Source organism: Lepidochelys kempii, chromosome 27 (genome assembly GCF_965140265.1).
Source record: "Lepidochelys kempii isolate rLepKem1 chromosome 27, rLepKem1.hap2, whole genome shotgun sequence".
In the NCBI taxonomy this organism is placed as follows: Eukaryota; Metazoa; Chordata; order Testudines; family Cheloniidae; genus Lepidochelys; species Lepidochelys kempii.
This window is the reverse complement of record NC_133282.1, coordinates 15,784,414-15,808,692: the sequence shown is the minus strand read 5'-3', so window position 1 is coordinate 15,808,692 and position 24,279 is coordinate 15,784,414. Positions and strand designations below refer to the sequence as shown.

The 24,279-nt window shown below is 43.2% G+C and overlaps 1 protein-coding gene across 3 annotated transcripts; it reads left to right on the top strand.

Annotated features, from left to right (window-relative positions):
• The first annotated feature begins 1,487 nt into the window (after nucleotides 1-1,487).
• MED1 (mediator complex subunit 1) lies at nucleotides 1,488-23,179 on the top strand. 3 transcript variants are annotated; one of them, XM_073326329.1, is made up of 17 exons: nucleotides 1,488-1,716; nucleotides 5,040-5,146; nucleotides 6,366-6,444; nucleotides 6,995-7,049; nucleotides 7,175-7,307; nucleotides 8,100-8,128; nucleotides 8,595-8,666; nucleotides 9,496-9,570; nucleotides 10,219-10,292; nucleotides 10,721-10,810; nucleotides 12,140-12,251; nucleotides 12,727-12,851; nucleotides 13,042-13,160; nucleotides 14,735-14,936; nucleotides 15,174-15,269; nucleotides 15,394-15,499; nucleotides 17,495-23,179. In XM_073326329.1, the coding sequence occupies exons 1-17, from the start codon at nucleotides 1,689-1,691 to the stop codon at nucleotides 20,727-20,729; spliced, it is 4,737 nt and encodes a 1,578-aa protein (XP_073182430.1). In that variant the 5' UTR covers nucleotides 1,488-1,688; the 3' UTR covers nucleotides 20,730-23,179. The 3 variants fall into 3 exon arrangements, with proteins under 3 accessions (XP_073182430.1, XP_073182432.1, XP_073182433.1); XM_073326331.1 differs by lacking the exons at nucleotides 1,488-1,716; nucleotides 5,040-5,146; nucleotides 6,366-6,444; ... (3 more) ...; nucleotides 8,595-8,666; nucleotides 10,219-10,292 and having other exon boundaries at nucleotides 9,495-9,570; XM_073326332.1 differs by lacking the exons at nucleotides 1,488-1,716; nucleotides 5,040-5,146; nucleotides 6,366-6,444; ... (4 more) ...; nucleotides 9,496-9,570; nucleotides 10,219-10,292 and adding an exon at nucleotides 10,304-10,370.
• Nucleotides 23,180-24,279: the final 1,100 nt, after the last annotated feature.

Here is a 24,279-nt window from a genome sequence, read left to right as displayed (position 1 = left end):
TTTTTTGTCTACTGGTTCCTGTAGCAGGAAGAAGAACAGGAGTACTTGTGGCACCTTAGTAGGAATTTACAGATCAGATAAATTACACATTAGATACATAGTGGGTGAAGTAATGTCTTTCACCAACAGAAGCTGATCCAGTAAAAGATAAGTTGTTTTGAATGTACACAACTCTTCTTAGGTGTGGGGCACGTACTCAACAGTGTCCTAGCAAAATACAAAGTGGTACAAATTGGTATAAGGAGTTAATGCCTGTTGCAAGAAACCATTCAAGATGAAGTGACCCACTACCCAGGTTTGTATTTTGAGGGTGGTGTGTAGGTTTTTGATGAGGATTAAGAGGTCAGATAGGGAGTGATCATTTTGTGAAAAGTATTTACTTACAGCTGATATAGTGTTTTTGTCTCACCATTTTTCTGAGTGAACTCATTGGAGAGCTCATTTCAACTACATTGTTGTTACTGGAGCATTTAGTGCACTGGATGAAATACGTTGAATGATGTGATAGGCATGTATAGGACCCATGGATCTTGAAAAGTGTGTTGGGGCACAGTATTAATCTTGTCTCTTTCACCAGCAAAAGTTGGACCAATAAAAGCTATTACCTCATTCATCTTGGGACATATGTGGCTACAGTACTGTGAATTAGGCCATACCCAATGAAACCACTAATTCCTCAAGTCTCTTCTTGCCCCATTTTATAACCCAACAGTAGGTTCAGGCTGGATTACTATAGTCAGTGGAGGCTGCTTTTGCAGCTTCCTTCATAACCCCTGCACATCACCTGTGATATTAAACTTACTTTGTAAATGAATAAAATAAGTCTGTTAACTGTCCCATTTTAGACATGAAATTTTCTGCCTCATATTGACATGCGGTATCTTGTATCATAATGGTAAAGTGCTATCTGAAACAGGGAATTATGAAGCTGAAGTTACAGCAATGTTGTTTCGGCCTAAGAAAAGAATCCTGTCTTGTCTAAAATAACTTGCCCTGCTTTTGCATTACTTATGTTAAGTCTCTTAGCTGTTGGGATGGTAGGTTTTGAGATGTGTGCTACCCTTCCCCCAGCAGTAACCACGATTTGCTGCTTCAGCTATTTTACAAAGTGGGGGGGGAGGGGGAAGGGGATGAAACTTTTCTGTTTAAAACTTTTTAGGTTGTTTTGTTTTGTTTTTTCCCCCCGGGCAATTAAATATTTTTGTAACATTTTGGCTTCAGTGGCAGTGTTTTTTCCACCTGCGGACGTAAAACGCCCCACCCCTTTTCCCTCTCCCCTTGCAGAAGCCACTGCCTGCCCTGTGACCCTCCTGGGCACCGCATGGGCGCACACGTGCCCCCCGCCTGTGACCTCTCACGACCCAGCCCCGCTGCCCGAGGAAGGGGAGAGCCGGAGGGAAAGAGTGAGGCCCGCAAGTCTCGCGAGATGACACCCGCCCCCCCCCTCGCTCCCATCCCGGGTCTCGCCGCTCCGCTCTCGCGAGACGTCTCGGTGGCTGCGAGAAGGCGGAAGTGTCGCGCGGTTTGGAGCGTAGCCATGGCCGTTGGGCTGGCGGCGGCCGCCGCGGACTGAGGCCCGAGCGGGAGGGGCCTGGCCGCGGGTACCTGCTCTACGCCAGGCCGGCGCCTGCGGCCTGCCCCGGGGCCCTCCTCCCTCCCCCCCTCCCAGGCCCGCACCGGCCCACGGGATGAAGGCGGCACAGGGGGGCGCCGAGGGTGAGTCGGGGCGGGGGGAGGCTTGGCCCTGGCCCTGGGAGAGGCGGGGCTCGGGGGGGGGGAGCTGAAGGGGGAGCCCCAGACGCTGTAGGGGGAGCCCTGGCTTCTAGGGAAGGGGGCGATCTGCTCCAACTTCCCTCAGAGATTCTGCTGCCCCCGCCCCCTTCCCTGCGTTCAGCTCCCCCCCCCCGTCAGCGCCAAGGGATTTAGGTTGCTCCCTGCTCGGCTAATGGGGAGTTATTTCCTCCCTACACACACGTTGCCCCCCCCCGTTGCTACCATGTTGCTCTGCTACCCTGCATGGAAGGGGACCGACATGGGGGGCCCACGGCCACCCACATCTGTCACAGCAATACAGCCCATGTACGCTGGGGTTCTTCGCTACCTGTCGCCCCAGTGGGATGTGAATGGTTGCTGGAGCTTACGGGTTCCTAGCCCAGGCTGCTGCATCTTCGTGGGAGCAGCCTGAGGACAGCACAGCTGTTTAGGGTGGGACGTTTCATCTTGGGCTGCGTGGTCTCCTGGTATACGGAACGTACGGCTACCTAAGCCGTGGTGATCCAGCATGATCCTATATGGCCCAGGAGAGGTTACAGTAGGTCCTACTGTGCAAAGCTTTATGTTGATCAAAATAGCTTGCGCTTTGATCAAGATACAGCATTATATAGTGGAGTTTGAGATCTTTTGGGGATGGGTGTAGCATAAAATAGATCAGATTGCAGACACCTTCACCTTCATTAAACATGCCCCTTCAGTTGCTATTACACTGTCAGTGAATGATATAATTTAGTCCAGAAGTTCCCAAACTTTTTTTTTGCTGAGCCCTCCTTTGGAGATTCATGTCCTGAGCACACACGCCCTTGTGTGGGGTGCCTGGTACGCACGGGGTGAGTGTCTGGTACCCACGTTGAGGGAGGGATGCCTGCTACCTATGGGGAGCAGAGTGGGTGTGTCCCATGTGGCAGTTTCCACTCCCTACAGGGGTTGGGGTGGTCTTGGCTGATGGGACCTGGCTCCCTGCCTATCACACTCCTCCCTGTGCAGAGAAGCAAATGGAGCCCTGCTTGGATCAGGAGAGCAGCAGAATGCTGCACCCTATGAGTAGTGGCCCCCTCCTGACTTTGGCCTCTTAGCCTGGCCCTGGGGCACTAGGCTCTGTCTGCTTCCTCTACTCAGGCCCTGTCCAGCAGGGGAGGCAGCTGGGGACAGGAAGGCGCTCTGTGCTGCAGGGGTATCAAAAGTAAGGGGGACAGCTTACAGCTTCCTTCTTGCAGAGTCCCTTCTGGCTTCCCCAGCAGAGCATGGTAACGGCCAGTTGGCAGCGGGGGAGTGAGATGAACAGGGAACCTGGTCCTAACAGCTGAGACTGCCCACACAGCCCCCTTATCTGCTTCTCTTACCCAACTGGGCCCCTCTTGGCTCAGACTCTTCAGCACAGCACAGTCAGGTCCTCACATTCCCCTAATAATGTTGTGCTTCCCTTGCCCTAGAGGTGTTCTCCACAGTTTGGGAACCTCTGATCTATTCCATCACCAACCTGAGTTTGAAAAGTCCCTAGATGTGTGTTTACATGAGCAGTAACTTACATCATCAGGTGCTGTTTCCCTCTGTTTTTCTTGGATCTGACAACTCAGATGAGGTTGCTAAAATAAACTGTGATGATTGCTGTACATTTCAAAGAGTCTAACTATAGAGGAACCTGTTTCTTTTCTAATAAAAGCAGGTGTGGCATTAGCATGGGTTCAGTTGGACCCACAGAAATAATGAAACCACAGGTGCAAAAGCAGGCAAACGTTCATTTGTCCTGGCCTGGTGCAGAGGGGAGGGTGGGGGAGTTGGTAAATGAGCCTGCCCTGCACTCACCCCACGGCAGTGGCTCCTGTCACAGTTGAGGTGTGGCTGGGCCAAACCTGAGTGCCACTGCAATCCTGTGCATCAGGTGCAGTGCTCTGCCCTCCTTCCTCCCCCCATGACCTCGCCTTCGCACCAGGGTGGGAGATGAGTAAGGGTTGTGGTGCTAGGGAGGAGGCTGAGACATGACACTCATTTTTTTAAAATGACTAGATTTCAAGTGATGGTGTCCCTTGAAACCCCATTTACTGTGAAATCTCGAATTGTGTCACTCCCTTGCAGTGTGCAAATAGCAATCCCAGTTCTAGGACATCTCTGCAACCTAATGATACCGTGCCCACAGGATACCAACCCTTCGGTATTGGCTCCATCCCACTAGGCAGGTCAGAATACCTCTAAATCATAGAATTTTGAGCCCTCTGAGGTGCTGGCAGTTGGGTCGGGGCATGAGTCCCTTCCTGTACAGCATTCCAACTGTCGCTGCCTCAGTCAGGTCCTTCACTGCAAATGGGCTCCAGTTGGAGTCTTTATAGTGTGTTATGTTGACTTCCATTCAGTGCTGTGAAGGTGTTTTTAAAAAAAGAAAGTAATTGAATACATGAGGGATAGCTCAGTGGTTTGAGTATTGGCCTGCTAAACCCAGGGTTGTGAGTTCAATCCTTGAGGGGGCCATTTAGGGATCTGGGGCAACTATGGGGGATTGGTCCTGCTTTGAGCAGGGGGTTGGACTAGATGACCTCCTGAGGTCCCTTCCAACCCTGATATTCTATGATTCATGAATGTGACTACAGTGGATCTCAAACTGTGATCTGTAGCTTCCTTCTTGGAGATTCACAGAATACAAATGGTTGAGGAATATGTAGTGGGAGGTGGGGAGAGAAGGTGGTCTGTGCGGAGGATCTTTGCCATACAATGAGGTTAGTAGAACAAAAGAGTTGGAGAGGAACTATGTATATACAGTGCAATAAGAGACAGGAGATTAAAAGTAGAACCTCCCCTTTTTAAAGAACTGCTATACTTCTTATCTTCTGTTTTCCTTGAGGTTTCAGCAGGTCTTTAAACCATCCTCTTGTGTCTGCAAGGGGTACCCAGTCAGTTATAATGCAATACCAAGACTAAACAAGATGGACCAAATCCCACTCTCACATCTTACTCACATATGTAGTACTACTGATTTCCCCAGGAGGTATTTGAAGTCTTATAGTCTCCTGGGTTTGATGATCTTTGGTACAATCTTTGCATTATTTAACTGTGTGTGTGTGTGTGTGAGAGAGAGAAAGAGAGAAGAGTAAATTGGCAATAAGTAAAATTTCTCTGAATTGTTTTATGTTGCTGTTAAGGGCAAAGGACACATCTTTTATTTGGAACTCGCAGGAGTTTTTATTTGTAAAAGTTTGAATTTTATTGTCAGCACGGAGATTAAACAGTGGCAGGCCCCCTGACTGAGTTGTCCCATATCATTTGTCCTGTAGAAACGGAGAAGCTGAATAAGATGAGTTCTCTCTTGGAAAGACTTCATGCAAAGTTTAACCAAAACAGACCTTGGACTGAAACGGTGAAGCTTGTCCGTCAAGTCATGGTGAGAATTGGAGGAGTCTGGATGAGATTGTTTACTGGGAGAATGGTGTAGTTATGTAGTCTGGATTAGTAGTAATACTTCTTTAGCACTCCTCAGCCAGCTATCTCAAAATGATTTGCAAAATATTAATCCTTACAATCGCTCATAGAAGATAGAGTTTTACCAGTTGCACCTAGAGGGCATAGCCAAGATCAGGGTCCCCATTGTGCTAACTGAAACAGGGAGAAATAGTTCCTGCCTGAGAAAGTTTATAATTTAAATAGACAAGACAGACTAAGGAGAAACAAGAAAAGGAGGACTTGTGGCACCTTAGAGACTAACAAATTTATTTGAGCGTGAGCTTTCGTGAGCTACAGCTCACTTCATCGGAACAGACACAAAGAGAAGATGTAGCTTACCCAAGGGCTAACACCCATGGAACATTGGCAGAGTCAGGAATAGACCCCATGATCCTGCTGCCCTTAACCACTGGACTGCAGTGTCTACTTAGAACTAAGGTACCAGTCCCCTTTGGCAACTAGCTGTTAGTGCAGTTATGCAGCACAGTCTCATTCATTCTCCTTTTCTGGTAGAAGTACAGTTAATTTGTGAGACACTGCACCAAATTATTGTAGAAGTGTTCCTAATACTAGGCATGTTGCATTCAGTTTTAGCACCACTGCCCGGCTGGTGTGTTTGTTGAAAAGGCAGCAATGGGGAAGGGAAAGATAGGGGGACCAGATAGTAAGTGTGAAAAATCGGGATGGGGGTGGGAGGTAAAAGGAGCCTATATAAGAAAAAGCCCCAAATATCAGGACTGTCCCTATAAAATCAGGACGTCTGGTCATGCTAGGGAAAGGTAACGAAAAGTTTTCTGCAAATATTGTTCTGTGATGTGTGAAATTTGTATGCCTGGCTATTCCCTCCCCCTCCCCCCATTTCTTCCTTTATTATTCTGTTTGTTTAGAATTATGCATATATAAAAAGCTATTAGAGTCAGTTCCTCCAATTCAATCAGCTGCTTAAGGAAAAAAAAGAGGTGTGTGCGCAGTGGATATCTTTGTTATCTTGCTCCTGTTCTCATTTTAGGGACCTAAATGGAAGAGTAATTCTGGGATGGGATTTAATTTACTTTAAATTGTTTGAATAAACAACATTTGGCCCTGAATAATAGTTATAATGACTCACTCTTGATGAACATTGCATACAAATGGGGGTTGTTTTCTCCCTTTTCACTTAGGAAAAACGGGTTGCGATGAACTCTGGGGGCCATCAACATCTGGTGAGCTGTTTGGAGACTTTGCAGAAAGCATTAAAAGGTTGGTAAACTCTTTGGAAATGTAACAACAAAAAATGTACTTACGCTTTCCATGGTGTTCAGAATGAAACATGATAGAAATATTAAATTGTAAAAACAAACAGAAATAGCAAATGTTTCATTTTGTGTTTATGGTATGTGCATTGACATATATGCGTGCACACTTTCACACGCACATATTTACCACTTATGCCACAGTAGAATGTCATAGTTTAGGTTGCCAGTAGTATTTTATTCTAAACCATTTGCCTGGCCTCAACCCAAAAGTGATTAGGTGTGGGAACATGGAAGAATATCAGTTCATTTCTTTGCAGTTGTGACTGCGATGGTGGGCTGTATTTTTCTTTTTAAAAATTGCTCCTGCTATTTTTTGCATGTGGATAATTCATGTGTGCGCACACCCAGATGTGTAACTGCACAAGTGCGTAATGTTGGCTCGTGTGTGTGTGAGGAAGGGTAGTTGAGACTGCACTTAGTGCCAAAGGAATACACTCCTATGGGAAAAGTAAGAGTCATTCGATCTAAACTTGCCTTGTGTCTTTCCTGTTTAGTATCATCTCTGCCTGCCATGACCGATCGCTTGGAGTCTATAGCTAGACAAAATGGGTAAGTCGTCTTTTGTGGCAGAAGCATTTCCTGTGTATCTGTACAGAATCATCATAATCTCACTGCTGGTTTGATTGTTTTTTGTGTGCATCTCATAGCAATTTTTGTTTTGTTTTGTATGTAAGCCTTGGATCTCACCTTAGTGCAAATGGCACTGAATGTTACATCACTTCAGACATGTTCTATGTGGAAGTCCAGTTAGATCCTACAGGGCTGCTGTGTGATGTGAAGGTGGCGCACCATGGAGAAAATCCTGTGGTACGTATAACCTAGAAAGAGGAGATGGGTAACGCCAAAGGCAAGCAGTGTTGGTTTGCCTCCCCTCTGCACAAACACAGGGAATCAATTGTGTAAAATATGTCCATCTAGTTCTCATAGAAAATCTCTACTCATGGCTTCAGTGGAAGGTGAAAACCTCCATGGGGAGATTCCTTCTCACTCCTAAATTTGGTGATTGGTTCAGTTCTGTGCATGTGAACAAGAACCACTTAGATAATGGTCCATATTTTTCTTTGAGTCAGAGTATAATCAATTGACAAAGCAGAATTACAGTTATCTGCAGCTTTTTATTGGTTTTCTTCAGCATATTTCTTTATCATTGATAAAACTTACAGTTCTGTAGATGGAAGATGAAACTTGGGTCAAAATATTTCAACTTGGAGGCCTAAAGTTAGGCATCATAAAAAAGTGGCCTGATTTTTCAGAGGCAGTAGCATCTGCAATTCCCATTGATTTAATTGCACCTCTGAAAACCATGCCACTTTTAGTAGATACCTACATATGGATTTAGGTATTCAACTTAAAGCCCCCAAGTTTGAAAACTGGTATAGTTGTTTAACAGGAGATAGTATTAAATGAATTTGTGCTGCAAGTGATTGACAAACAGGGCATCAGAACCATGCTGGTGTAGAGCAGTGAGTGTAAAACTGTTTCTGACCAGAAGATAATGGTCAGAAACCTCATTCTGTCCCTGTATTTTATAGTCATAGAAATGTTCAAAAGTCACAGATGAATTTGAAATGAATGTAGTATATGTTCTTTCCATTTCAGAGCTGTCCAGAACTGGTGCAACAGCTGAGGTGAGCAAAAACAGCTGTTCATTGCATCCTGAAAAAGATTCTTTTTCCTGATATTGATCAGCAGTACTATTTTATGGGAGGAATTGTACAGCAGTTGGTAACTGTTCCTTCTTCACAAAGTCTTTGCACTTTCACAAGAGGTTTTCTGGCTTTGTTTGGCTAGGGCTTCCTGACTCTCTTCATCATGCGTGGTACCTCTGAAGCCTCTGTACGAGGCCACACAATTGTCTCTTGACCAGGGTGTTTTGCAGAGACATTTAAAAAACAAAAAACTAAAACTAAATCAACTGCAAATATTAAAGGAGTGATTAAAGAAACATATTTTCGCAGTTTTTGTGTTGCAAAAGTAAATTCCTCAGTGATTTAAGAATTGTATTATAAAGGTAATAATTCTTAAAAATAAAACGATCTACTATGAACGATTTATCCAAATTGTTTAACAATGACAATTTTTTCCTCCTCCTAGAGAGAAAAACTTTGATGAATTCTCTAAGCATCTAAAGGGGCTTGTGAACCTTTATAAACTTCCTGGAGACAAGTAAGTGTATGTAGTGTATTCTCCTCCCGCCCCCATGGTTATATAACCAGTCTAGGCCCCAATTCTGCAAGCACTTAACCCATGTTAATTTTACACAGGTGACTAGTCCTGTTGGCTTCCATGCGCCTGCTTGTGTGACAGATAACCATCTGTCTTTTATACATAAAAAAGCACTGCATTTAAAGGTTACTGTCAAGATAAACAATATTAACAAATTTCCTTACCAATGCCCTGATCCTCTGTGTATTTATTTGAATTACCATTGTGCCTAAGAGTCCCAATTGTGGATCAGGATCCCATTGTGCTAGGCGTTGTAAAAGCACAGAACAAAAAGACAGTCCCTGCCCCAAAGGGTTTACATTGGGTTATTCAGATGCATACATGTTTGCAGGATCAGGGCCTAAGTTAAGACTATGAAGCATAAAAATTCTTATTCTTTTCATTTTCTCCTCTGTGGTTCTGTGCATTTTTTATTTAAAAAACACAGATGTACGTGTAAATCCCTTAATTTTATATTTTATTATAATCATGAAGTACACAGATATCAAATTAGGAATACATATGTACATGATTTGCTCTGTACAAATTGAGAAAAGAAGATAAAATATAATATACAATCTAAGATGTGAGACATTGTATCATTCACTGTTTATGTCTTATCAGTTTACATTGAAACCATAATAGGAAAAAGTGACTGTCTTTAGTGATTTAATACCATGATTAGGGTAATACTTTTAGTAAAGAATTTAATCTGAAGTTCTGAGGTAACTTTAGGTTCTGTACAGTTTCTTGAATTCTTTTTTTTTTTTCCATATTGCTTTTTTTCAAGCAAACTTAAAACTAAAATGTACTTGGCTCTTCAATCTTTGGAGCTGGATCTCTCAAAGATGGCAGTGATGTACTGGTAAGAACATTTATACACCTTTGATTTTCTCAATACCTGGGCATGAATTGGCGGCATGATGAGACCGGTACTTTCTGACTTCCTTTTAAAAACTGATGCTTACATTAGAGCAACCCCATGCAACTGGAGGTTGATACAAAGCGTTATAGAAACTGTTCATAATTTTTTCGGCTTTTCTAAAGTCTGTGTTTAACTGCAGAATGAGCAATTGAAATAGAAGGTGAGGAAAAAACAGGCTGAGGATGAAAAAGAGAGATTAGAGATAGAAAAAGAGCAGAGACAGCGTGGACGAGAGACTGACCAAAAAAAAAAAATAGATACAGCAGCTTTTTTAGTATCTAGCAGGAGGAGATCCTGGGATGGGGTTGATCAGCCACCCATCACAGAGGTTGTTCCAACAAAACAGGTTGGAAACCACTTACATTAGGTTTAGTGGACTAAAACCCACTTAGCTAGTGGGGAAACTGATGACTCCTTTTGCCAATACTTTGAGACATTTTCCAGTTATAGTGTGGAGCTTAAGATATTTACTTTTATCTGACTGTGAAGTGTGTATTGTAAGATCTTAAAGGAGCCACCAGTGCTTAGATGTTTGGGATTCGAGCTATGCTCCAGCACATCCTAAATGTACTATTCTCTCTGTTGTAGGCAAGCCACCAACGCAAGTCCCCTTGACAAGATTCTTCATGGCAGTGTTGGGTATCTCACCCCAAGAAGTGGAGGTATCTGTGTCTTTTGTGTAACCAAAAGAGAGAAAAGGGGATTGAACAGACCCTTCTTAGTTGTCTGATTTTATTCAGGTGACTTAAACCTTTACAGATGGTAGCTGAGCTTCATATTAGCAGATACTAATAGTGGATAAGAGTTGCCAGTGTAAGAGTGGTGGTCATCTACATATTTCTAAGTATCTCATGATCCAGTAGGGTAGTTTTACTTTTACAAAATCACTCAGTATACTGGATTTAGAATGCACAGTTTCTCTCTGTCAGACATCTTGGCCTCTGTTAAAAAGAGCGACTGTTTGAACAGCTTTGCACTTCATGTGCTGTGCAGTATTGCAAAGTGAGTATGGTCTGGTTGCTAGTGACTTTTATGAAGGATCAGAGTAACTCATCCATCAAGGCCCTCATTAACCAGCCTTTTCCCACAGGTCATCTGATGAATCTCAAGTATTACATTTCACCCTATGATTTATTTGAAGAAGGCACTGGAGCAACCATTATTTTGCATGAGAACAACGGTACGTCACCTAAAAGGCTGCTTCTGGCCACTGATTGTACTTTAGGCACATAAGATTTTCAGTCTGTCTAAAACTTGTTCCTAGTTTTGTTTAAACTTTTCTATGAAGTCAGAGACAAGAATATTGTAGAAGAAGGCAGCTTCTTTATAGCGTGAGTGACTGACTCACTGGTGGTAGAGTTTAGATTTTTGAGGAAAGTGTAGAATTCTGAAGATTGATGGCTGGCTTCTCCTTCATAAGCAGCACAAAATGGCCTTCCTATCTGGAGCTGGCTGATGGAGAATTCACACTGCATAGGGGAAGTCTTCACCAGCAGAAAGCTGGCAGAGGTGGCTCTTCTGCTTTCTACGCCAGCCAGCCCCTTGCCTCTGGCATAACAGAAAGGAGAGGTCATGGCCGATGTGTTCCAAGGGCAGGAGGAGCAGGGCGAAGCAGAGCTACAGCGCTCTTGGTCATCCACTAACATAAAGCCAATGGTCCATTCAGGACCTTACACCAGTGACAGAAGTTAAACTAGATCCCCTGCTACTCCAGCTTCCACTGGGGCTGGACAGCCAGGATCAGGGAGTCATGACCATTTGGCTGTCTGCAACCACTGCTCTCCAATATGAGAGAATCAAGGGCAGAGTGACGGACGTAGGTTTGATAAGCACATGCAAATCCTGGGACACTTCTCCCATTTTCTGGATACAGTTGACCTCTGGAGGTGAAATCCACTTCTGTGCAGGCCTGCACAAAGCCAGTGCATCACTTAAATCCTGCTTAAGCCCTCAAAATATGCTGGTCCTCTGCACTGGAGTGAATTTCATCCAGGATGGCTAACTGTAGGTTTATTTTATATTGATTAATTTAAAAAGAAAACTAAAAAAAATTCTTTCCCCTGGTTCCAGCTGTGATTATGAGTGTGGCTTTTTGTAGGACGAGAATAGTAAACTTCACCTGTTCGTAGGTGTTTGCTCTTCGGTAGCATTTTATACAGTAACACCAAGCTCTGTATCTAGCAAAAGCGAGACAAGTTGGAAAAATAAGACACTGGGGCTGAAATGCTCCAAAATCATAAATAATTTTGCACATAGACGTGTACTGCAAGCTTGTAAAATCACCTGAAAGTTATTGCTGACCGGTAACAAGCCCACTCCAGAAATAGAACTTCAAATAGCATAAACAAAAGGCTGCACACTCAAACTAGGCTATATCAAACTTTAAAAGAGGTGCTACATAGACAAATAACACATCTCTATGTGAGCAGTATTTTTAACTTCTAAAACACATGAATGGGTTTTCCAGCAGGTTTTGATATGGTCTCCTTTCTCTTGCCTCCCCTTCCAGTCCCTCGGTCTTTGGGCATGAACGCGTCGATAACAATCGAAGGAACCTTGGCTATGTACAAACTCCCAATTGCACCATTAATTATGGGATCTCATCCTGTTGACAACAAAGGGTAAGGAAAGGGCACTTCTGCTGGGGCCTCTCACAGTGGCCTCATTCAGATGCTGCTGGCATGTCACTCTTTTGAGTCATCTTTCCAAGGCATGTCAGTAACACAATGTCATATCATCAGTCATGGGATTTGATGTTGCCCTGATCTGTGAAATACCCTGCACTTGAGACATGAGTGAAGCCTAGTTTTCAGGTGTTAATCAAGTGTCGTAATTTTTCAGAAGTAACAGACACTATACTTCTGTTTGGGCAGAGGATAAAATGTGTATCTTACACTTAAAATGTATATACACTTTAAAAAATGTTTCTGTGCATACATCATAATACTTTTCTACCTTACAAGTGTGTTGTGAGGATAAATTTATTAATGTTTGTATGGTACTCAGGCATTGTTTTCGGGGGATAGGAGCATAATGTACCTACATAAATACAAATATGCATGTAATAAAAAATAACAAGTAACTTCAACGTTTTAGGACTCCGTCCTTCTCATCAGTCACCAGTGCCAACAGTGTTGACTTGCCAGCTTGCTTCTTCTTGAAGTTCCCACGACCTATTCCAGTATCCCGGCCTTTCATTCAGAAACTGCAGAGCTGCACAGGTGAGCTGTAACTCTATCAGACAAGTATTCACTAGCTTTTACTAGTAGATTGTTTTAAGCACACCAAGTGAGTTTAACCCAAACTCTTATACTCTCTTTTATATGTGCTTTTGAGGATTGACTAGGTCCATGTTATTGTGCAGCTCCTTTTTGCTCTGTGATGTCATTATGCTCTGCTGTTTCCCCTCAGGAATCCCATTGTTTGACACCCCGCCAACATTTGTCCCCCTGTATGAGCTGATCACACAGTTTGAGTTATCCAAGGAGACCGATTCTGTACCTTTAAACCACAACATGCGCTTCTATGCAGTAAGTATGTCACTAGAACTGGGGAACTAAGCACACAGAAGAGGCAGGTTGAAGACTCTTGAAAAAAGTTAGAAACCCTGGACTGGAATCTATTAAATACAACTCCAGCCTTCTCTTGTACCAGTATAACTGTCAATTGGGGCATGTTTTTATCAGTAGTTATTCCAGTACAGCCCTTAGAGTGGATGCAGTTATACTTAAAGAGCTACAGCTTTTGTGTGTAGACACAACCTGTTATCCAAGCCAGAATGCTGGAAAAGACACAATCACAGTAGGTTAATTGTCCTGTCTTAACTGTGGATTTGTCATCCTCTGGACTGCAAGAGTTTCTTTTTGCAACTGATCTACCTCCATTACAAAAGGTAACCCAAAACCACGATGTACTGTGTTGGTAAATAAACCGATGCATGTGCAACCAATGAGTTTGTCTGCATGGGTTGTCTTGTTTAATGTTCCTATTTAACTGAGAATCACATACCAGAACACAAGTGGAGAATGTAAAGTGACCAGAGGAGATCAGCAATTTGGTCTAATAACATTTGATAAATGACCTCTTTTAAATGTGTGCCTGTACTAATGAGCTGATCCTCCTAAGGACAGACTTGCTCTTTTGATTGGGTTAATTGCACAGATGAGAACTATGAGGGTAGCCAAAATTATGGTATGCCGGAGCCTGGATTTATGGGAAGGTATTGAAATCATCTGTACTGTTAAACCACTGCTTCTCTGAGTGACTGCCATGAGCTGGAAAACTTGTAGCTGATGTGAGGAGGGAAGAGAAAGGTACTTTCTGGGTTGGCTACTGTGTTGAAGGATGCAGTTTCCATTGAACATTCCAATATCTGTAAAAAGCAAGTGACTGATTGTTTACATTAACATGGAATTATCTGGCTTCTATAGGTATCTTAGATTCTTAATGTAATTTGAATGGACTTTTTGTGGGTTTATAGATGTTTTTGCAATTGCAGGTACAATGAGTGGGAATTGACTTTGACTGTGTAATTATAAAACCCAAGCACCATGAGAGGTGGAATGTCACCGTGGTGGTTAGGGCAGAGATCTGGGAGATAGCATTCTTGGGTTCTGTATGTGGCTGTTCCACTGACTACATTGTGTGACCTTTGGGTAAGTCACTTAAACAGTTTGTGTGAAATCCTGGGCTCACTGAAGTCAATATAAAACTCACATTGAATTCAGTGAGGCCAAGATTTCACCTTCTGTGCCTCCGTTTCCCCAACTGTAAAATGAATCGATACTTAACCACCTCACAAAAGGACAGTGAAGTTTACTGTGTATAAAAGTGCTTTGAGAACCTCTGATGGGGCAGTATAGAGGTACAGAGTGATACTATCATTCTTGGCAGTGGTATTTCTAGACTGGTATTTTGTTGGTTCAGGTTGTAAATCAGTTTATAAAAGGGTTTGATTCTTAGAAAGTGTCTCTACAATGTTTGTCAATTCCAACCACAACGGTAACTTAGCATGACACAGATTTTGGAGTTGCATTTGCTTTGGTAGCTGTCTTTACTTCCTTGTATCCAGTACCATTGGGGTAACGCACAGGTTGTTTCCTAGGCTCTTCCAGGACAGCAGCACTGCTATTTCCTGAACAAGGATGCTCCTCTTCCAGATGGAAGGAGCCTGCAAGGAACTCTCATTAGTAAAATCACCTTCCAGCACCCTGGCCGGGTTCCTCTCATCCTCAACTTGATCAGGCATCAAGTGGCCTACAACACACTGATTGGCAGTTGTGTCAAGCGAACTGTTTTAAAAGAAGGTGGGTGACACATTGACTAACATAAATAAAATTCTGTGACTGGAGATGATCCTGGATTGTTTTCTGTAGCATATTAGAATCAGACGGCGGGTTTGGGGAATAGGAAATTAGAGGCCCAGGCTGCTTTGCTTCACCTTTTTATTTTTCTTTCTTTTCAATGGCTATATTTGAGCTCATGTCTGTCTTTGTCTCTTGTGCTGTGTAGATGCTGCATTTACCAGCTCCTGTGTCTTTCAGATTCTCCTGGGATCCTGCAATTTGAAGTTTGTCCCCTCTCAGATTCCTGCTTCAGTGTATCCTTTCAGCATCCTGTGAATGACTCCCTGGTGTGTGGTGAGTAGGGTTCAGTGAAAAGCATGTATTTATAAATGGATTTCAGGTGAAGATAGGGGTGTTGTTTTTTGCCACTACAGTTGGAAGTTTAATTTCTCCCAAATGCCTCCTCTCTGTCTTTCAGTGGTCATGGATGTGCAGGACTCCACACATGTGAACTGTAAACTATATAAAGGGCTCTCTGATGCTCTCATCTGCACAGATGACTTCATTGCCAAAGTTGTTCAGAGGTAAACCAGGCCTTCTCTGTGCTGCTATAAGATGCTACTCAGAGCATCTTTTATAAATCCCCAGAACATTAGCACCCAGATACTGGTGGGCACTTCACAAATATCTAGGGGACAGTGGTTCTACAGTTCATTTTTCTGCAGAAAGATCCCGTTGTGTATCACCTGCTACCTCGCTCAGACTATCCTCCATAGTTATTTATAAAGCACTACAGTTTGTTCAGCCAAAGAGAGTGCTTGAATAGCTGAACATTTGTAGTCTTCCAATTTTGAATAGAAGGTGTCTAATGAAACCGAGTTAATATATCAGTAACTCTTGCTTAACAATCATTGTGTTAAGCATGCGACATAGATTTCTAGCCTCCTCAATTCTCTGTATAATAGTAATAGCGTTACAATAATACAAATAAATAATAATGCCTAGATCTTTTGTAGCAATTTTCATCCATAAATCTCAAAGCACTTTACAAATGACTTAAGTAGCATTATTCCCATTATACAGATGGGGAAACTGAGGCACGGAGGTTTACAGTCATATGCCCAAGGTCACCGAGCAGGCAAGTGGCAGAGATGGGAATATAAGCCAAGTCACTTGAGCCTCTGTCTAATGCCCTGTCTACTGGTACATACGGCTTCCATTATCCTTTCTATTTCTTAGCTACAAAAGAGACAAAATATCATTAAAAGACTTCTGAATTCTGATGAACACTTCTGTCTGGGTGGCATCATTCCAGAACTCCATTTCTATTGCACTTCACCTGTTGTTGAGAGTTTTCTACGCCAGCCTTGGACAAAACCTACCAGATTTGAAGCCATTCATCCTTTGTCTGTGGATTTCAGGCAAATGATGGTCGGGAGAAAGGGAGGCAAAACCAGGGTTGTATTGGAATCTCGGTTCCAATTGTAACTGTGGAGCAGCAACAGCTGACCTTATTAAATATTTGTTTCCTGGATGCCTGTCTTAGTTGTATGTAGAAAGAAAAGGAGGACTTGTGGCACCTTAGAGACTAACCAATTTATTAGAGCATAAGCTTTCGTGAGCTACAGCTCACTTCCTCAGATGCATATCGTGACGATATGCATCTGAGGAAGTGAGCTGTAGCTCACGAAAGCTTATGCTCTAATAAATTGGTTAGTCTCTAAGGTGCCACAAGTCCTCCTTTTCTTTTTGCGAATACAGACTAACACGGCTGTTACTCTGAAACCTGTTAGTTGTATGTGTTTTCATGCTTCATGATGAGCTTGTATTTGCCTTCAAAGTCTCTGCCTCTCTTTGAATTAGAGGGTGACTCACTCACAGTTCCAACATTTGATAGCCCTGCCACCCCCCAGATTTTACATTTATCAAAATTACTCAGCCCCAGGCAACATTGGAAGCATTTAGAAAACTACAAGGTGTTAATAATGCTCTGCACATACAGAGACCCTACAGACTTCTTTAACAATGTTGATGAATTACCTACCTTCCAGGTCAATACGATTATTCCTATTTTATAGATGGGGAAACTGAGGCACAGATTAAGTTGACTTGCCCAAGGTCACACATAGAGCCTGTGGCAGAGCCGGGAACAGAACCTATCCCTCCTAACTCCCAATCTCTTTAGCTGCAAGATCATCCTTCTTCTCTTAAGTATTACTTAGTTACTAATTATTAAAGTTTGATTGTAATTAAAAATGTAGCAGATAATATTAATAAAGGCAATGTAGAGAGGCACTGTTGTTCAGTGGTTAGAGGAGTATGATAGAGTAGCTATGAATAGATACAGCAGGGAACAAAAGATTCTAAATTCTGGCAATTCCTGGCTCAGTTGCTGTCTTTCCATGTGACCTGAGGCAAGTCTCTTGCGATTTGCATTAGTTTACCCTCCTGCAAAAGGGAGATAATTCCTAACTCTCAGAGCTGCAGTGAATCCTGTAATGTTTTTAAAACTCTTTAGTTGACAGTTTCTATACATGAGCAAATTGCATACTAAATCCTTCACACTTTCTGTCTTGCAGATGTATGTCCATTCCTGTGACGATGAGAGCCATTCGTAGAAAGGCAGAAACCATTCAGGCAGATACACCAGCCCTGTCCCTTATTGCAGAGACAGTAGAAGACATGGTGAAGAAAAACCTGCCCCCCGCCAGCAGCCCAGGGTACGGCATGACCACAGGCAGCAACCCAATGAGTGGTACCACTACACCAACAAACACTTTTCCGGGGGGGCCCATCACTACCCTGTTTAACATGAGCATGAGCATGAAAGAGAGGCATGACTCGGTGGGCCATGGGGAGGACTACAGCAAAGTGTCTCAGAACCCTATTCTCACTAGTTTGTTGCAGATCACAGGGAATGTGGGGTCTACCATAGGCTCAAGTCCAACCCCTCCCCATCACACGCCACCACCAGTATCCTCACCAGCAAGCAACACCAAGAACCACCCGATGCTCATGAACCTCCTTAAAGACAATCCTCCTCAGGACTTCTCCACTTTGTATGGGAGCAGCCCTCTTGAAAGGCAGAACTCTTCTTCTGGCTCCCCCAGAATGGAAATGGGCCCTGGGGGGAACAAGCAAAAGAAAAAAAAATCTCGCACACCAGCAGATAAGCCCAAGCATCAAACTGAGGATGATTTTCAGAGAGAGCTGTTTTCAATGGACGTTGATTCCCAGAACCCAATTTTTGATGTCAACATGACCGCCGATACTCTGGATACCCCTCATATTACTCCAGCGCCCAGTCAGTGCAGCACTCCTCCTACTACGTACCCCCAGCCTATACCTCACTCTCAGCCCAGTATTCAGAGGATGGTTCGACTTTCCAGTTCAGACAGCATTGGAGCTGACGTTACTGATATCCTTTCTGATATAGCAGAGGAGGCTGCCAAGCTCCCCAGCACTAATGAGGACTGTCCACCCATTGGAACGCCTGTAAGGGACTCTTCTAGTTCAGGACATTCACAAAGTGCCCTATTTGACCCAGATGTCTTTCAGACAAATAGCAGTGAGACCCCGTACACTGATCCAGCTGACCTTATAGCAGATGCGACTGTGAGCCCAAACAGTGACTCTTCAAACCATTTTTTCCCTGAAGGAGTAGATTTCAACCCTGACTTACTGAACAGTCAGAGTCAGAGTGGCTTTGGGGAGGAGTACTTCGATGAGAGCAGTCAGAGTGGAGATGCTGACGATTTCAAGGGCTTTGCATCCCAGGCCCTAAGTAGTTTGGGAGTGCAAGTGTTGGGGGGTGACGGGGGAGAAAATAAATTTAAAGGAAGCAATCAGGCAGACATGGTTGACTTTAGTATTATTGCAGCTGCGAGCAAAACCCTGGGGTCCTCTGACATTATGGAGCATCACAGTGGAAGCCAGAGCCCTTTACTAAGTACAGGGGATTTGGGAAAGGAAAAGTCTCAGAAACGGGTAAAGGAAGGCAATGGCTCTGGGAGTAGTTTATCGGGTCCTGGGCTAGATGGTAAGCCAGGAAAACGCAGCCGGACCCCGTCCAGTGATGGTAAAAGTAAAGAAAAGCTTCCAAAGCGGAAGAAAGCAGACGTAGAAGGGAAATCTCCCTCTCATAGTTCATCAAACAGACCTTTCACCCCACCAGCAAGCTCCGGCGGATCAAAATCTCCTGGAAGTTCAGGCAGATCTCAGACTCCTCCTGGTGTAGCCACTCCTCCTATTCCAAAAATCACAATTCAGATCCCCAAAGGGACAGTGACTGTTGGCAAACCGTCACACGGCCAGTATACAAGCAGTGGCTCTGTCTCGAGCAGCAAAAGCCATCACAGCCATTCGTCCTCCTCTTCCTCCTCCTCTTCTGCCTCAGGCAAAGTAAAAAGCAGTAAATCAGAAGGGTCTTCTGGCTCAAAGATGAGCAGCAGCCTCTACCTGAGCCAAGGTGGCTCAGGTTCAGGTCAGTCAAAAAGCTCAGCTCAGTCTGTGGGAAAGCCTGGATCCTCCCCTATCACCAAACATGGCCTCAGCAGCAGTTCCGGAGGTACCAAGATGAAGCCTCAAGGGAAGCCTTCATCACTTATGAACCCTTCCATGAGTAAACCAAACATTTCTCCTTCACATTCTAGACCATCAGGGGGTTCTGACAAGCTTGCCTCTCCAATGAAACCTGTTCCAGGTACTCCCCCATCATCTAAAGCAAAATCGCCTATCACTTCAGGTTCTGGGGGCTCACATATGTCTGGGACTGGATCAGGGTCAAATATGAAGTCCTCTTCAGGAATGGGATCCTCTGGGTCCATGTCCCAGAAACCACCTCCTTCATCAAACTCTTCTACAACATCTTCATCTTCCTTTTCATCTAGTGGTTCTTCCATGTCTTCATCTCAGAACCAGCATGGAAGCTCCAAGGGAAAATCTCCAAGCAGAAACAAGAAGCCATCCTTGATTGCAGTCATAGACAAACTTAAACATGGGGTTGTTACTAGTGGGCCTGGAGGTGAAGACCCAATGGATGGACAGATGGGGCCAAGTTCCAATTCCTCAAGCCATTCTTTGTCCTCCAAACACAACATGTCTGGAGGTGAATTTCAGGGGAAGCGGGAGAAAAGTGACAAAGACAAATCCAAAGTCTCTGTTTCTGGAGGATCTGTTGACTCTTCCAAGAAGACTTCGGATTCCAAAAACATTGGTAGTACTGGAGTGGCCAAGATTATCATCAGCAAACACGATGGTGGTTCCCCTAGCATAAAAGCCAAAGTAACCTTGCAGAAACCTGGGGAAGGAGGTGGAGATAGCTTAAGGCCTCAGATGGCTTCTTCCAAAAGCTATGGATCCCCTCTGATCAGTGGGTCTACTCCAAAGCATGAACGTTGCTCACCCAGCCACAGTAAGTCACCAGCATACACTCCTCAAAACATAGACAGTGAGAGCGAGTCTGGCTCCTCTATAGCAGAGAAATCCTATCAGAACAGTCCCAGCTCTGATGATGGCATTAGGCCACTGCCGGAATATAGTTCAGAAAAACATAAGAAGCACAAAAAAGAGAAGAAGAAAGTGAAAGACAAAGACCGTGACAGAGATAGGGATCGTGACAAAGACAGAGACAAGAAGAAGTCACACAGCATTAAACCAGAAAGTTGGTCTAAATCACCAATTTCTTCTGACCAGACTCTGTCCATGACAAGTAGTGCTAGCCTATCAGCTGACAGGCCATCTCGGCCAAGCCCTGATTTTTTGATTGGGGAGGAAGATGATGACCTCATGGATGTTGCTCTGATTGGCAATTAATTTAAAAAAAAATAATTTTAAAAGATCTCTAGAACCCCCTAGTGGGTTCTAGAGATAGCAAGCAAAGAATCGTTCATTTCAGAGTTCCACACTTACCTTGAGGGACATGGTTTAAAATGAAAACAGTATTCCTGAGGATCTCAAAAACCTGCACAGAATACCTGCGAGTGCTGATCTTTCTGACTGGGAATGGCAAACCAGTCTTCTGACTGTGGCCCCAAGTGTGCAGCTCATTTACACACATGCTGAATTTTACACGTATTAATAGTCCTGTAAAGTCAGTGGGCGTAGAGTTAAGCATGTGGGTAAGTGTTTGGAGAAACAGACCCTAAATTGGTGCAGAAACATAAATTATTGTGGGAGAATCAGATTTTTCCCCCCTCCCTCTCCTTTTCATGAGAAATTTTTAGAAAGTTTTGAGCTAATAACTTTAGGGCATATTTTAATGTTTGGGGCTTGTGGTTTTCTCTTTTTTTGAAGGGTGGCTGGAGAAAAGAGAAATGCTTTGCAGGTTTCTTTTATGGAGTTTCTTCATCATTTAGTGTCTGATTCTTAGAGGTGCTGAGGACCTTCATCTTCCATTGACAGCAGCAGCTCTGCAAAATCAGGCACTGTGTTTTGATGGACATCAGCGTTTTATTCCAGGTCAAAGCGATGAAGGATATTTATGTCGATGTTTGATTGACCTTGCATTTTAGCTATTTATTTATGTCCCTATTTGAATGCCTCATGCTGTTTGGTTTTCATGCAGTCTCTATATTTCAATGGTGTGATGCGGGGTTTGAAGGGACTCTGGGAGAGTGGGAGCTTGGTTAGCTGTGGGTTAGGAAAGCTTGGAAAATGTGCAGCCACTGTAGCTTTGGGAAAGCTGGTAAAATCACAGCATGCTTTGCCCTGATCTGAGCGCTCTTTGCTAGGTTTAAAGGAAATGAAATCCCCCGGAATCCCAGTGCTGTGAAAATTCACAACCTTTACAGAGATACATTTAGGGCCCAATCCTGCAAATACTTAAGAGTAGGCTTAACTTTATTCATTGTAAAAAATCCCATTTGAAGTCAGTGCAACTATTGTTACTCGTGTGCGCAAACGGTTTGTGGAATCAGGCCTTATTTTTTTAATCTTTTTGTTGCAAAAGTGCCTAAGGGGAGTTTTTAATTTTTGTGTGTGTGCAGCACATTTTTCCACAGCAGCACTGCTGGTAATACACACACAAGCATTCCCCATGCCTCCCCCCCCCGAGAGGTTGTTAGCTCACCAATAGGTGTGAATCATTCCTGTGCCGGTGTTAGAACTTATGTTGATGAAAACCATGCTGAAATGTCTTGGCTCTGTGAAAACTGATTGGCTGCAATAGAAGCAATAATTTCCCCGAATGGCGGATTTCCCTCTCTCACCAGGACTTTAAAGGAAGAGGCAGGCAAGACCTGCTAGTCTCTGTCCTTGAGAGGATAGGAACGAGAAGTCCATTTTATAAACAAAAGCACTTAGGATTGTTTTGATAGAGGAGGAGACATGGAAGAGCCTGCAGACAAGGGAACACAGTGTATCTAACGAGTACTGTGAACCCATCTCCTTTTAGGTCTTGCAGGGAAATGCACTGAGTGAAATCCTGGCCCCACTGAGTTTTGCCACTGACTTCAATGGGGCCAGGATTTCACCTGTGGGCTTGAGAATACCCTTTATTTTGGGTTTGCAGTTTGAAAAGACTTCAAGGTTTAGGTTTCCTTTAAACTGTAGATATTTCCTGTCTTGCACACAGTCCAGCCCCCTGATAATTTTCAGGCCAAACAGCTTCTCTTTTCTGGCTCATGTAGAGCCCCTAAAAAACTGGAATGGTTGTATCTTTTTGGTGGGTTGGCTTCTATGCAGCTATCGATAGGCTTTTCCATTCTTCCTGTCTTCAGCTCTATTTGGGGCTGTATACTGAAATTGCTGTTGTCACATGGAAAGCAGGCAGGAATTTCTCTCTCAAACACAATAGCTCTCCCTTTTATTTTCCAACCTCCATCCCTTGCTCCTAGTGGTCTGCATTCCATGGCTTCCCTCTCACCAATACTCCCATAGAAAATAGTAAATAAAGTCCAAACCTGCAGCAAATGACATTATTTGATGCAGTATCAGAATTGTATGACTGTGTGGTGTCAATGAAGAGGATGTAAGAAATACAACACCCATCTTGAGACCCTGCTAGAGTGGCTGCACCTTGGAAATAATACTTGTTCAGATGGCAACAGGTTGTCATCTGTTTTAGTTCTGTCCGTCTCATTTTAAGTTGCTTTATTTAAAATAACCCTTTAAATGTCTTTGGATTGTGTGACGGCTTAGCTGAAGCTAACAGCACTGTTACAAAAGGAAAGCAAGGTTTGGGTTTTCAAGGAATAATTTTCTCAATAAAATGGACTGGTGTTTTAACAGTATAAAAGATTCAGTAAAAGGCTTTTTAAAAAATTGTTCAGCTTTGCAAATTATTAAGATTTAAATTATAAATATATTTTAAATGAAACAGCTGAATGTGTTTCCTTCACTACTTACCTAAGACTCAAGTTCAGGGTTCTAAATTTCTCCTGCAAGAGGTGGGCATCATTGCTAACACCTAAAGAAATACAGGGAACAAAGTTGCATCCTCTTTAAGCATCTGTGACTTTGAGTGCTGCGAGAGAAACTGAATCCTGAACAGTAGTCATAGCAGGTAAATAGCTTTTCAGTCCACTTATAATGCACTGTAACCTTTCCCCTTTATACACTTATTTGTTTTACACTAAGTAAGGGAGAAAGACAGCCATTAAAAGTCAGGCAACAGTTGCATGATGCTCCTATTGCACTGATCAGAGATGAGGTACACTTGTCAATATTACACAGACATTTTACATGTAAATGTTTGATCTCTTACAAATGTTTTATTTTTAAAATATTTTTGTTATTCTATATGATATTTTACATCTTTCAGTATTGGAAAGATAAATGTGTAAACAAACTAAAAAATTTTTAAAAAGCCAAACCTTTTAATCTCAGGTTAAGAAGTGGATGTTGAGATTAAAAGAAAATGGTTCTTTCCTAAATGGTCATTATGTAAATAAGTGTCTTCAAATCTGCTTTTTGTGAGCAACCGTGTAAATACTTCCTGCTAATTTTTCATTCTTTTTCAATGTAGAGTGTACTTTCAACTTTTTTGGAAATACTGCAAAAAAACAAAACATGTTTATTTACATGCAAATACATTTCTTTGGTAAGAATATTGTCTTGTCTTTATTTAAAAGCATTCTGCTTCCCAAGAACTGTCTTAACTTCAAGGTATGTAAAGTCAACACTCTTACAAAAAATCATTTTAGAAATCAAAGATTGCTATTGCCTGTCAGTGAAACATTGGTTCTGACAGTACGGGACACATTCTGTCCACTGCTCTGGTGGCATGCAGGAGCCAGAACTTGTGCTGCAAGAGGCTAGGGGAGAATGCCCCAGGCACAGGTACACCATAAGGCCACCTCCTTTGTATGCCTTGGTGCAAGGGCTATGCTAAAACCATCTCCACAGTGCATGGCCTAATGTAGAT